We start from the raw sequence: 14,061 nt of genomic DNA, 5'->3' as shown, positions 1-14,061 counted from the left end.
CTTCCATTGGCATTTTTCCAGCATTAATCAAGTAGTGCCTCCCTTTCTTCAAACCTTCTCATCATGGAAGAGACTGCCAGAATTTAACCATGTAACGTCAAAAATGAGAAAGAAAATACAATTGTATCACTTATTCAGAAAAAGTACGTGAATCTTCCTAAGTCTTTTACACAGTATTAAAAATGTTATTATCATAATAGAATGAACCTGAAGGATGTAATTCTTCTTTAGTCAACAAATTAACTTAAAATCATACTATTGAGTAGATAATAAAGTACGGATCAACTGGTTTTCGGATCCACCAAAAAGTATCTATGTAATTTAGATAGCCTTAAAAGGTTAACACAGAATCAATATTTGACATATTAATACATTTAAATTTTATGCTGAAAATGCATTAAAGATTTAATGGAAGAAAATAAAATTATTCTAAGGTTCCAAATTAAGTAGCATTAATGCCACAAACAATATATCATTTTCACTGTTTTGTGAACTAAAAGTTCTAAACCACAGTAGGAAAAATTGCACAATTTTTCACTGGTATAATAATAATTTAACTCTCCTATGGTTGAAAAAATGAACTATGATTAGTTGTCAGTTTTGCAAGTTGGTACTGAAAATGTTTTACTTTTTGTATTAATAACAAAATCCAAATGCCAGTAATTTTTTAAAATTAATTTTACGGAAGTCTATTCATACTTCTTTGTTAAAAGAGTGAATAAGCAAAGAAAGCAAGCAAAGATATATAAAAAAGATTTCAGTGCTTGTGAAATATAATTGGGCATGTGGGAAGATATTGAGTGCATCATAAAAATACATATAAAAATAAGAGCTGAAATATTAGAACCTATATATAGAAAAAGAAACATTCATGAGGGCTATGTACCAGTAACTCTACTTTGGTGAGGACCACTCAGTTACTTTGATAATTACAGTTTGGTGAGAAGTGAACTACGTAATTTTGCATTTCTCCAAAACTGGGAGCACTGTGTTGTAACCTGTAATCAATGTCTTCATTGCAGGTCTGAGCATAGTTACTTACGATCAAGTGAGTTTACTTCCAGTAATTTTTTTCACATGCACCGAATATTATATGAGAATTTTAGATTATTTTAACGTCCCTTTTCTTTTTCTCTTCCAATCAAAAGCTCTTTGGCAGCAATCTGGGCCCCCACCTGCTGGTCAGCTTGAGAACTTATGGAATTAATTTATCCTGCTGCTTTGACTTTTGGCTGTTAGTTAAGATTGGCACCCATTCCCATTTGCACAACATAGCACAACTTGCATGCTTTAAAATATTTTTAATGTGCAGCCACAAAATCAACTCTTGACGTGTATCTTTGCTGTTCTCTAAATTAAGTGCCATAAGTTTCTCCAAAATACAGGGAAGAGACAATTAACTTGAAACAATTTTATTTATGCCAAGTCTTTTCCTGAAGATTTGCAAATAATTCTGCAAGGATTTAAGGAGTCTATGAAGCAGTTTTACTTGAAGGAAAACCTCTCTCAAATGACTAAATACCTCTTTTTATGATTTTTGCTTCTGAGTTTTTATTCCAAAAGATGGAGAAGAACTCCTGAGAGACTGACAAATGATCTCCAAGGTTTCTACCAGCTCTAACATTCTGCAGTTCTATGAAAATAGATTGATGTTGATAATGCCCAGGAAAGATTTTACTACAAAATCACTTCTGTCTGACTTAGGTCCTAAAACTTAGAGTTTGAACTAAGGATATTTTAAAGCCAAATAAGAATGTTTCTGCATTATTCATAAGCCAATTAACCAAATAAAGGAAGAACAATTTCCCTAAGACTTTGACGATATGTTTTCTTAAAATAGCTTTGCCTTTCTTTGCTTTATTTTCCTTTCTTTTTCCCTCTTATTCTTTCTTATAATTATATTCTTTGGGGTGGTTCATATGTCTTCTCCCTGAAATATTAAAACTCCAGCTTTCTTATCACCTCTTTGACACTATTTTAACATGCTCTTAAATGGATTTCATAATTCATCTGCAATAAGCCATATTGTTTCATTTTGAACAATTAGACCTGACATCCATATTGAAGGAAAATGAATAGATACTTCAGTTGGAATTACTTGAATTCGTTTTTTCTTTTTTCTTTGCCCTGTTTCTCTAATCCAGATAAAACTTACATTTCCAAAGAAAAGCCACCTATCTACTCACAGAATATTAGGAAACTAGATCAATCTTGAAGAAACAGGTAAGAAAACTTCACCATGAAATTTTCATTAAAATAAATGGTCCTGGAACAGAGACGTAGTCGTTCAAAACATGTTTTTGTAAGTTCCAGGCCTTAGTTCCCCTATGGCAAAGATATTTCGTTTAACAACGAAATATTCATACTATAAAATTCATACAAATTCAGTGAGCAAGACAGCAGTTGTTCTTTCAGATTTCTTTGAATTGGAAAATGTTTCTACACTATGTACTCTACTCCTGCTAAGATAAATTCCAACAACCATCCTAACGGCATGCAAACAAGGTGTTGTCTTCCTGATTCTTAGAAACACACACTCCCGCCTCCCGAATCCCATATTTACGGTGAGCTGCTGCCTCTCTCTTACATTCGCGACCACACATGGGGAAAGACTGCCAGGGCCATAGGCGTTGTCCCCACTCATCTCTCGCTTCTGCCTCAGCCTACTACAGTCTCACTTTTGATCCCATTTCTCCAGTGAAAATGCACTTCCTCAGGACCGCCAAGTTGCTAAAAGCTAATGGAAAACCTTCACTTTCCAAGGTCTTTGACCTCTCATTAACATGCAATACAATTGTCTGTTCCTTAATTCTTAGCTTCTGTGAAAACACTCCTGATTTTTCACCCACTTCTCTGGCTTCTTCTTCTCCACCTAAATTTAAATGTCTCACCTCCTCAGGGACTAATGCTGAACCCTTCTTGTTCCTCATTCTCCATTCTCTCCTTCAGTGGTCCCCTTCCCTTACGTGATTTTCTTAGGCCAACTCCTCCCAAATTTACAGTTGTCTTTGTACTTCACTTCTAGGCTCCAGGTACAAATACTCAACTCCTTAATGTCTCAAGTTGGATGTCATGACAACTGATCAGCTAATTAGCTCCAATGATCATCGTCTCCCTTGCCTGCTTCTTTTCTGTTATGTCATATCTAGTTTCCCCTAGTGGACATGTGAGGTCATCCTTGATACCTAACCATTCCTCATCCACATAACCAAACAGTTATCAAGTGCTGCTAGTTCTACCTCCAGTGTCTCACGTGTGTTCATTGTTTTCTCTGTCTCCTGCTATCCACTCACCTGACCCACTATCATCGCTCCCCCAATCAGTCTTCCTAGATTGTCTCCCCACATCCATTCTCCATACATTATGAAAATAATATTTTAAAAGTTCAAATTCGATTATGCTACCAATTTAAAGGCTATCAATGTCTGTCCAGGAAGATTAAGATTACTAACCAGGACTACACAGCCCCCCATGATTGGGGCAGGACCTGCCTGGCTAGCCCTAATTTGTGCCTTTCCCCCTCACTACACACACTCCTAGAAGTCTTGCCAAACAACTTTCTCTTACATCTCCTGGGCACCCCTAGCTGCAAAAGAGGCTAAGAAATGTGATCTTTTAGCTGGGATCCAAGAAAACAGGTTCTGCTATTAAGGAGCAAGGAGAGAATGGATACTGGGTAGCAGCTTGCAGACAATAAGTTAATTCTTAGGAAGAAAATGAGAAAGTAAACTTGTGCTTATATGTTTATGAGTTGAGATTCACATATCCCGATCTGCCTCTCTTAATAGATTGTAAACTTAGGAAAGCAGCGTCTATTTCTCTCGTGTTCACAATTTTATCTAAGCATCTAGCCCAATGTCTGCTACTTAACAGGTAATCAATATATGTTTGCTGAACAAATGAATAAAATAATTAAGGAAAAGAAATGGATAAATGAGTGTACATGACCTTCCACCACACAATATCTCTTAAAACTTACTTGACATTTTAATGCAGTATGATAGTGTTAGTGCTATTTACCGAGAATCTCTTGTGCCCTGTATCTGGGTACATGGTAGGATTGCACATCCAGCGCTCCTTGAGTCTGGGTGAAGCCCTGTGATTGTGGCCAATGAGTTGTAAGCCCAAGGATTTAACTGCCAACATGAGACGCACCAGCACTCTCATTCCCACTGCCAGAGCAACCAACAACTTAAGAGCTGGTAGTTTCTCCATTTGCTTGGGTTTCTGAGAAAGGTGATATAAAGCAGCCAACCTTTAGTGAATATGTGACATAAGCAAGACCATATTCCTAAGATTCACAGACTTTCCCCATCATACAAATGTAAATTCTTTTAATATAGTCAACCGAGGAAACATTTTACTTGCTATGAAATACATTAAATTCATGTAGTGGATTCACAACTCACTTGACCTCTGAAACAATAAAGTCAACTTTTAAAAGTCAAGTTAAAAATAATCAGTTTGAGATAACTAGCATAATAAACAAACCCAGTGTGAATGAAAAGAGAACACTTAGGGTAAAATATATTTTCAAGAAAAGCCTTTACCTTAGTATTTTAAAGAACACAGAAATAAAATTTTTTTTTAATTAAATACTTGCATTTGAACCAAAGTAAGTAATAGCAGTATAACAAGTGGTACAATTAAAAGAGGTCTTTTTTATCCTTTTTGTTACACATACAAATTAAGCATGTGTAATACATTCACATGTAATTGTACCTAATAAATATTATTAAAGAGTACAATACAGAAATACACATTTTTTAGAGACAAAAATCTCAGAAGTATCTTTAAAATATATTAATCTGGCTAATCTGCTTTGTTTCCCACTTTCTGAATCTATAATTAAATGTAGATTTCGAAAAATGATTAAAAGCTATCATATCTTTTATCCTGAAATTGTGTAGGCCATAAAAATTAAACATAATTTGGCTAATATCAAGCAATTTTATCCTTCACAAATAGTACAATTAAAGCCTCTATTCTAAAATTTCAAGAAATTATTACAAGACAATATTTAGCTTCTTCCAAACCAAGTAATTTTAGTTGCTTTTAACCATTTTCCCCTAACATACAAGTCCATGGTTATTATATTATATGATTTGAATCTCCTGTACAGCAATACATTTAACTAGATACTTAAGGCATGTTCGAGATTTGCTACCCTTTTCTGGAAGAGCTGATTATTTTCTATGAGGACGAAAAAGATGTTACATTCCAGTCAGCTGCTTTAGATGACTGAGAGATTAACTACCCAAGCAAGAAGTGTAAATGGAAATAATTGGGTGTCTCTTTCCTTATAACTTAATCTTATAACTCCTATGTAGATAGTGTCATCTGAGTGCAGATTGAAGCTAAACTTGTTAAAGTCTCTGAGATTCAGGGTTGTACACTATTTTTATTCTCCAGTTCATTTCTAAATGTAATAAATAATTTAAGAGTTTTACTATCAGTTCCTTAATATAAAAAAAGAAAATCTGAAGGAGCTTAATGGGGCAATGTAAGCAGTGAAAAGATGACACTGTGAAAATTAAAATATTTCAAGGGTCATGGATTTAAAAGATTTGTAAGTATTCTCCATCAAACTTTCCAGCTTTTTTTTTTCTTTTTTTTTAGCCTACTCCATGGAATTTGGGGATTATGTTGAAGATTATAGATCAAAACTTCTCTGTAATGATGCCAGGAATTACAAGAACTGAACATTTCCAGATGACCCACTGGCAATTCCAATACCCATGTATAAAAGCCTCATTTACTTCTTTTAAAGTGGCCTTTCACACAATCTGAATAAGTATCCAAAGTATCACCATTGTAATTCACATAATATATCTTTGCAAAGAGTCCTGAAAAGTCAGCACAAAACACACTACCAACCAGGCCATTTGGACCAGAAACCATATGCTCAATTACACCACGAAAAACAGTATTTCAGGTAGGGCAGATGCTTGGCAAAGCCTTGGGTCACCAGCTGAGCCCTGCTTCCTCCAGGAAACACCAGCTGGGTGACAGTTGGCATCCTTCCAGGGGCAATGGTTCCCATTGGGCCATCAGAGAATGGAAAGAGTTTGGGCCCGCTATAGTTCAGTCATCCATGCAGTCACCATGCAGACACACATGGTGAGCAAAATGTGTGAGTGAATGCGCCCAGCCTGATATTTCCCAATGTCTTGTTCTTCGGTGTCCTTTAAGACGACCCATTGCCACAGCCCATTTTGCAGATTGCTGGTCACTTAGACTTTATCTTTGTTTTTAATGACACAATATTCAGTTTTCAAAACTATTAGAAGTTGTACTCTGTGTCTCTTTTGACCTTAGACAATGTAAAGCTATTTCCTTCATAAACCTTCTTAAAAGAGCCTTAATGGAATTTTGAATTCTTTTCTATTGTAAAAATTCTTAGGTTTTTGTCAAAAGAGATTTGAAATACCACAGGAAATGATGTACTCACATCCCTCACCACCACCTCCAAATAACTGAATTACATAAATAAAACATTACATAGAAAGTGCTTTGCTACAATTTAGGGGACGTAAATTTACCAAGAGCTGGCTCGTTGTAGGAAAATTCAACTTAGCTTTTCTTGATCCTTTTATTCTATACAGGGAAAGAAATTTATGTCAGTTAAAAAAAAAATCTATTCCTGCTTCTCCTAACTGAATCCATTATTTTTCTCTGTGATCCCTCAGGTGAAAACAAGAATAATAGATTGCTTTGACAGCAACTTGAACATAAATGTCTCCAAGAATCAAATGTGGTAAGTCAAACAGGTTTCAGGTAGTATAAAAACAAGAAAGGATAACCTTCTTTTTACATTTCAAAATCAGATCTTACTAAAAAATTTGTTGTTATTAGCTGCTACCAAAAAAGTAAATTATATAGTAGTTGAATTTTCACAATGAAATGGGAATATTTTAATTCATTTCTGTATATGTTCAAGCAGGATTGAACTCCAAGAAATAAACTCAAAGAAAATGAGCTATTTTCTTTTAATTTTTAATAACTGGTTATTTATAATTTGCTCTTTGCATTAGATTCTATGACTTTAAATAAATAATTGAATTTGTCCTACACATAGTCAACTAATAGAAAGATTAGTGTTGACCTTCCCTTATAAATATTTGCTGTTCATAAAGGAATCAAGGGGCTCTATAATTGTTAGCTCCATAGGACCCATTTTAGTTTCAAAAAAGTTTAAGTGTATATACACATACATACACCTATTTTATATGTACAGTATAGATACTTCATCTCAGGGGACTTTCTCCTTAATGGACACCTACCCAGGATCCAATCTTCTCTAATTTTATTCAGATAAGCCAAACTCCCAACCTGTCTCCAGAAAAGGTAACCATATTCCCAGCTTCAGTGTGGCAGAATTTATTCTCAGCCAGCACATAAGAGTCTATTATTGGTCTAGGGTTAGGCACATGACCCCAGTTTGCCTGAACAGAAAAAGAATGATTTTTTTTTTTTTTTTGCGGTACGCGGGCCTCTCACTGTTGTGGCCTCTCCCGTTGCGGAGCACAGGCTCCGGACGCGCAGGCTCAGCGGCCATGGCTCACGGGCCTAGCCGCTCCACAGCATGTGGGATTTTCCCAGACTGGGGCACGAACCCATGTCCCCTGCATTGGCAGACAGACTCTCAACCACTGCGCCACCAGGGAAGCCTGAAAAAGAATGATTTTTATGTAAGCTGAAAATGCAAAGAGAGAGGCTTCCCATTTTCTCCTGCTGGGTGAAGAGAAGAGGGAACCCCAGTTGGTTTTGAGAGCCATCTATGACCATAGGAATGAGGACAAAGCTGATGGCAGAGGGAAGGTTGGGAAAGGACTTGGGTCTTTGTTTACATCATTGAATTGTTAATGGTATTGTGCATGGAGTCCTCTCTATCTTGTTAAATAACAAAAATTCAACTGAGTAAATTTAAAGATCAAATTGGCTTTATTCAGTGATTCGTGAATTGGGCAGCATCCCATTTAAAAAATAGAAAGGAGCTCGGCCATGCTGTAGAAAAGCAAGGGTTTTTAAAAGGAGAAAGGGGGTGGGAAAAGAACGTCATTAGCAAAGAATGCATTGTTTCTGACGAGGTCGCCTTCCTGCCCTCCTAAGTGGGATGGAAGTGGTCTATCATGCTGGCCAGGTAATTCCAGGTTGACTGGTTAAAGATGACATTTCTGGGAAATGCTGAAACTGCAATTAGTTTAAGTATTAAGTCTTGGTTTGCAGATATGGGGCTTAGCACAAGTGACTCCATTTGGGGCCTGCTGTCTCCTTTTTAACAACTCCTGTCTTCCAGTTACAGAGTATACAGATTTACTTAGTGCTTAATCTACTTTGTGTTGGGGTTTCCGTAACCACTTAAAACTGCTCTTCTTCTCCTTTAAAGAAAGATGAAAGAAGATACTCAAAATATTCTCAATATACTCAAAATTTTCTTATGCATTTTTTCATTCATATTGCTTTACATTAGAAGATCTTTGAATATATATTTGATTTTGAAACCCCCTTTGAGAGCTCTCCCTAATCATCTAATGAGGCACAGAACTTGATACACCCATTGCTTAAGAAGAAATAACAATCTTACAAAGGTTAATGAAAACTTAAGATGAGTAAAAACCCTCTTGTCCTATCAGACAAAAAATACAGTTTCATAACCAACGTTATGAAACCTTATTATTCCTTATTCCTACTCTCTAGATCTGAAACAGAGTTTGGCCTGTTTTGTAGCCTATATAGCAAAGGTACATTTTTTAAATTAGTCAGAAATCCCAGGCCTTAGCAATCCTACTGCTCTCCTCTCATTTTCCTAAACTATTTTGATACTTATTTCTCAGATCTGGCAGGCTATTAGATGTTTCTTGCATATTTCCAAGATAATAACTCATCAACTTTGCAAGCTGATTCTTAGCATTAAGAGATTAAAACTAATGTAGATGAATCTCAGATGACACATACCGAGGTAGAGAAAAATTCCACCATTTCCTTCTACAAAATGAGAGAGATTTTAATTCTTTTTCTCAACAGCTGCTTCATTTTTTATGCATAGGAAAAAAATATGTGCAATTACTCCAAGTACAATCAAGTCATTTAACATGTCTTTGCCATCATTGTAGTTATACAGGATATTTTAAAAGAGAAAAAAAATCTCAAAGCACAGGTCCTGCTGTGCAGCAAAGCAATCAGATTCCTTCATAATAACAGCCTGATGGGATTCAGCAATCCGAGGAATAATGAATAGCCACCTTAATCAGTAAACAGGAAAATGCTACAACAGTCACTGAGTAAAAATTCGCTATCATCTGTTGATCCTCTTGAACAGCATTTCAAACAATAAATAGAAATGTGTCTCTTTTAAGAAGAAAAATAACTTTGTTTAGTGCATTTGATTTTGCCAGGCAGTGGGGAGATGATATTTCATCTCAGACTGTCCTGCAGTATTGCCCAGTTGATAAAATACACATATAATCTTTTTTGTATTATATGGCCAAATGTACCTTATCACTTGAATATGTCAAGATAAATTCATTTTTACAGTTGGTTAATATGATTGTATTTCTGAACTGATTATTGAACTCTGTTGCTACTTCATTATTTGATGTTCTTCAGTGTTCATCATGCAAAGTTATTTGTATCTGAATATGAAGAGTCTGTTTCAAAATAATCCTCAAATTTCCAATGCAGTGTCTCAAATGGTGGCCGGTCCTTAGGCTCTGCATTCCAGCACTCCAACATGATGTTGTAGAATTGCAATGGACAGTTAGATGGTTGAGGGAGTCTATAGTTTTGACCCAACACATGAATTACCTGAGCACCTGTCATACCTAAAAAATATAAAATGGAACCAACAAAAAACAAGTTGGAAATCAGAGTCTTAAATTCATAGATACTGACACTCTAGAGGACAAAGCAAACTGACTTCCCCGGAGAAACTATGAAGTCTACCATCCCCTTCCCAGGCTGCAGAGACTAAACTAAATCCTACAGCAAGTAATGTCTGTAAGACTGCAATTCAAGAGCAAAGGAGAAGGAGGCAATAAACCAACTCATTAAGGCAAATCATCATCATCAAATTTTATCTGTTATGCTCCCACAGGCACATGGTGTGGTCAGCCTCATAACTCTGCCCTCTAAGTCTGGGCAAAGCAGTTAAAGTCACACCTAAGTAAGTGACCTGCAGCAGAAAGGCCCACTTCAGAATTAATTACTCACCACTATAAGGCATTTTGCCATAAGTAATGATTTCATAAAGAAGGATCCCAAATGACCACACATCAGACTTAATGCTGAATTTATTAGTACGAATGGCTTCAGGCGCAGTCCACTTCACCGGCAGCTTTATTTCGTGTTTAGATTCATAGATGTCTTCATTATCTACCTGATAATGCATTAAGGAATCAAGCTAGGTTAAAGTGGGGTTCTTTTTTGGTCATCCTCATTCGTCTGTAACTTGCTTTGCATTAAAATTTAGAGGGACAAGATTCAAAATGAGTTTAGTTCAAATGATAATTACAGTAGCAAATTCCAAATCTGACACACACAAGACTGAATAATCTGCGGGACTTCATTAATGAAATATTATTTGAGAGCCTACTATGTGCTAAAAGTAGCACTGGAAGGAGCACTGTAATACATATGGGAAATTCATCTGTGATAACACTGGCTTTACACCTGGTCTTTAGCAAATATAGAAAGTGAAAGCAAAGCCTGTTTTCTGATTTACTGCTGGTATTGAAGAGCCACTGACATTGATAATTACAATGTAACCATTTTCTAATACTGAAAAGTAGGGTCCAAATGATTTAAGTTAATTTATCAACTCACTGGGGATCTAATTAATTTACAAAGAGAAAAGATGATAAATTCATAAAGATCAAAAGAGAATCATTTACTTATGTGTCATGCCCCACACTCATATTTTTACGATACAATGTAGAAATAAAAAATTAAATTCAGAAAAGAACACCTAATATTATACCTCCTATATTAGTGTCTTTTGGCCTAATGTCATAAAATGGGAGCGGGGGTGGCAGGATTTTAAAAGCCAAGGTTTGCTGAAGAATTTTGGCAGCATGCCTGGCAGCATGCATATTGGTCTGGCATAAAGTGAGCAACAGTGGATAGGGTAACTCTGTACAAAGTATGCTGCCTTTTTTAAGAGAAATAGAGGCAGACAAACAGAGGCTACTGGTACTGAACAACTGATCATTTATTCAACTGCAAACTTAATTACATACTTTCCCATCTGGTTGATCATCGTTTTTTCTGTTTCTTTCTCTTTGGTGAAGAAATAGAAATAGGAAGTAGTTTGTCTGTAGAGCCCTGGGATCCTGAAATGGTCTATGGACCAATAGAACTTGGAGAAATATATCGAAAAATAACAGTAAATCTATTAGTATACTGGTCTAGCCTTTTGACCCATTACCAACTAATTAAAACAAAGCCAAATCTACCTTAAAAACTCTTGCAAGCCCAAAATCTGCCACTTTGTAGATACTATGTTCACCAACAAGGACATTTCTGGCAGCCAGATCTCTATGGATGTAGTTCTGGGACTCCAGATAGGCCATTCCAGAAGCAACCTGGGCTGCCATGTCTACCTGCTGCATCAGATGGATATTTGATCCAGCATCATCTAGGTAAAAAGAGAAAATGAGAGATTCACTTTGGAGAACATTTGAACTATTGAAGCAAATTCTAAGAATTTTGATGAATGAGCTATCAGTGGGATTAAGTGCCATAGCACTGAGAGAAAATAAATATAACAGGTACAAACCGTTCCATTTCCTGCGAAGGGTTAATGAGGCAACAAGTTTCAGAGCTCAAACACATTTCAAAGCTGAGGCCCTCCCTTCCCTAAATGAGCATTATTGGGAGAAAGGAGCAACAGTACCACATGATCCAAACACAGCTATAAATATCCGGAAGAATCCAGGTATTGCCATTTTTAATACCACACATCACTGACTCATCTCTTCATGGAAACTGTTACTTGGTTGCCTCTGGATTTCTTTGAAACATTTCTTAGTTGTTTTAGTCTTTAACCCTAAAAATAATACTAATTTGCATGGCTGAACCAATGAAAAGTTCTCATTCTTCCATCACATTGTTCTTAAAAACTAGCTCACAAAATAATGAAGGCTCTATATATGTTACATAGTTATAAGCTGAGTATATTACATTTGTACTCCATTAAGCTTGATGCATGCATTACATTTTCCTTTCTTAGCCTGTTATTCTTAGAATAGGTTGCTCATCTCTCTATGAAGAGAAGGTATAGGCATGATATACCTTTCGTAGACATAGTTTCTCCTCCTGCTGATTCTATATAACTAAGTATAGGAAATTTATGTAGTTGAGTCAGTTTGATCATTACTAGAGAGATTAGTGTTATTTTGTGGTGACTTTGTGAAATGGGGTCAGCCATCCCTGGATAAGTGTTTAGATGCCATACTGTTAGTAGAGGTCTTCAAATTTCTGGAGAACTGAAAAGGTCTCATATAAATCCAAATTATCATTATCTCTATCTGAATAAGCCAAATATTACCAAAAATGTATTGAATTTATGGTCAAGAGTCCCAGACACAATTCCTGACTTGAGCAACTACAGTACAGGAGTGAGGAAGATTGGTTTGAAGCTAGAGTGCCAGAATTTGAATCAGGGCTCTGCCTTACATTTCTTCCTGACTTTGGGCAAGCTGCTTAACACTCCTGTGTCTCAGTTTCTCCATATATACAGCAATAATTATCATAACCTTGTGGTATTATTTGTTAAAATGAGATAATACATGTACAGCACTTAAAACAGTACCTGGCACCTAGGAAGAACTTAGTAAAGCCTACCTGTTCTTATTATCTATCATTGGTACTGCCTGATCAGAATTAAACAGTTTAAGATTTGTTAAGCTAGAGATGCATACGGATTACCCAAGAGGAAATGTCTAAAAGAAGACAAGCATATGGTTCTGAAGCTCAGAGGAAAGCATGCAGCTAGAAATATGGATTTAACAGTCATTGTCTAGGAGCAAGAGTTAAACATTAAAAGTGGGTGAGGTTGCTAGAAAGTGATAGAATCATGGGAAATGCCAACACTTAGAGTGGGGATATAAAAATAAACCTGCAAGAAAACTGAGAGGAATCAGCCTAAAGAATGAGAGGAGAACCAGAAGAGAACATCATAACAGTCAAAGGTTTGAGAAGAGAAAATCACTACCATTGTCAAATAAGTCCAGCAAGATAAGAACTAAAAAGCATTTCTAAAATATAATAATTAAGAAGTCACTGGAAACATTGGTTGCAGGAAGAGAGTCTTGCTGGAGATGGAGTATAAAGGGTTAAGGGCTGAAGGGGAGCTGAGGATGTGGAGATAGCAAGAGGAGATGTCAATTTCCAAAAACCTAGTCAAGAAGGGAAGACAAGAAGAAGCTAGCAGAGAAAAATGTAAGTCAAGGAAGGGAAAGCAATTATCATGAAGTTCCTGATAGTGAGGGATTGTCATTGATAAGGTAGTAGAGGAGTTTCTGGGCTGCTGGCTATGTTCTCATTCTTGATTTGCATAGTGGCTGCACAGTTGTTTACTTGCTCGCTTTATAATTACATTATAAATATATATGTAGAAAGGACGTAAGTCATGCATGTCCTTTCTACATGTATGTCATCTTTTGCAATTAAAAAAATGAAATAAATGGAGTCAAGGGAAGTTTTCAAATGGGAAAGACCTAAGCACAGTTTGTGTGTGAGTGTGTGTGTTTTTTTAATGCAAGCAGCATATTTAAATAGGCTCTGAGTAATAAAGGCCATTTATGACAAACTTGCAGGTAACATCATACTCAAAAGTGAAAAGCTGAAAGCTTTTCCTCTAAGATCCAGAATAAGGCAAGGATGCCCACTCTCACCACTTCTATTTAACATAGTATTGGAAGTCCTAGCCACAGCAACCAACAAGAGAAAGAAATAAAAGGCTTGGAAGAGATTGGAAGAGAAGTCAAACTTTTACTATTGGCAGATGACATGATACCATATACAGAAAATCCCAATAATAAATAAGATTCATTTATTATT

At 36.1% G+C, this 14,061-nt stretch overlaps 1 protein-coding gene across 1 annotated transcript in view; it reads right to left on the bottom strand.

Moving 5' to 3' along the window:
- Positions 1 to 9,615: 9,615 nt before the first annotated feature.
- The window catches only part of FRK (fyn related Src family tyrosine kinase), an 84,025-nt gene continuing 79,579 nt past the window's right edge, over positions 9,616 to 14,061 (bottom strand). Inside the window, exons 6-8 of the mRNA XM_060167676.1 lie at positions 11,454 to 11,635; positions 10,213 to 10,378; positions 9,616 to 9,824 (exon numbers count right to left, since the gene is read on the bottom strand). Of these exons, the coding sequence (XP_060023659.1) occupies positions 9,616 to 9,824; positions 10,213 to 10,378; positions 11,454 to 11,635 (557 nt within the window). The remainder of the gene's footprint in view (positions 9,825 to 10,212; positions 10,379 to 11,453; positions 11,636 to 14,061) is intronic.

This window comes from Lagenorhynchus albirostris, chromosome 12 (assembly GCF_949774975.1).
Source record: "Lagenorhynchus albirostris chromosome 12, mLagAlb1.1, whole genome shotgun sequence".
NCBI classification, from domain to species: Eukaryota; Metazoa; Chordata; class Mammalia; order Artiodactyla; family Delphinidae; genus Lagenorhynchus; species Lagenorhynchus albirostris.
Note: the sequence above shows the minus strand (reverse complement) of the source record. Positions and strands in the feature narration are given on the sequence as shown.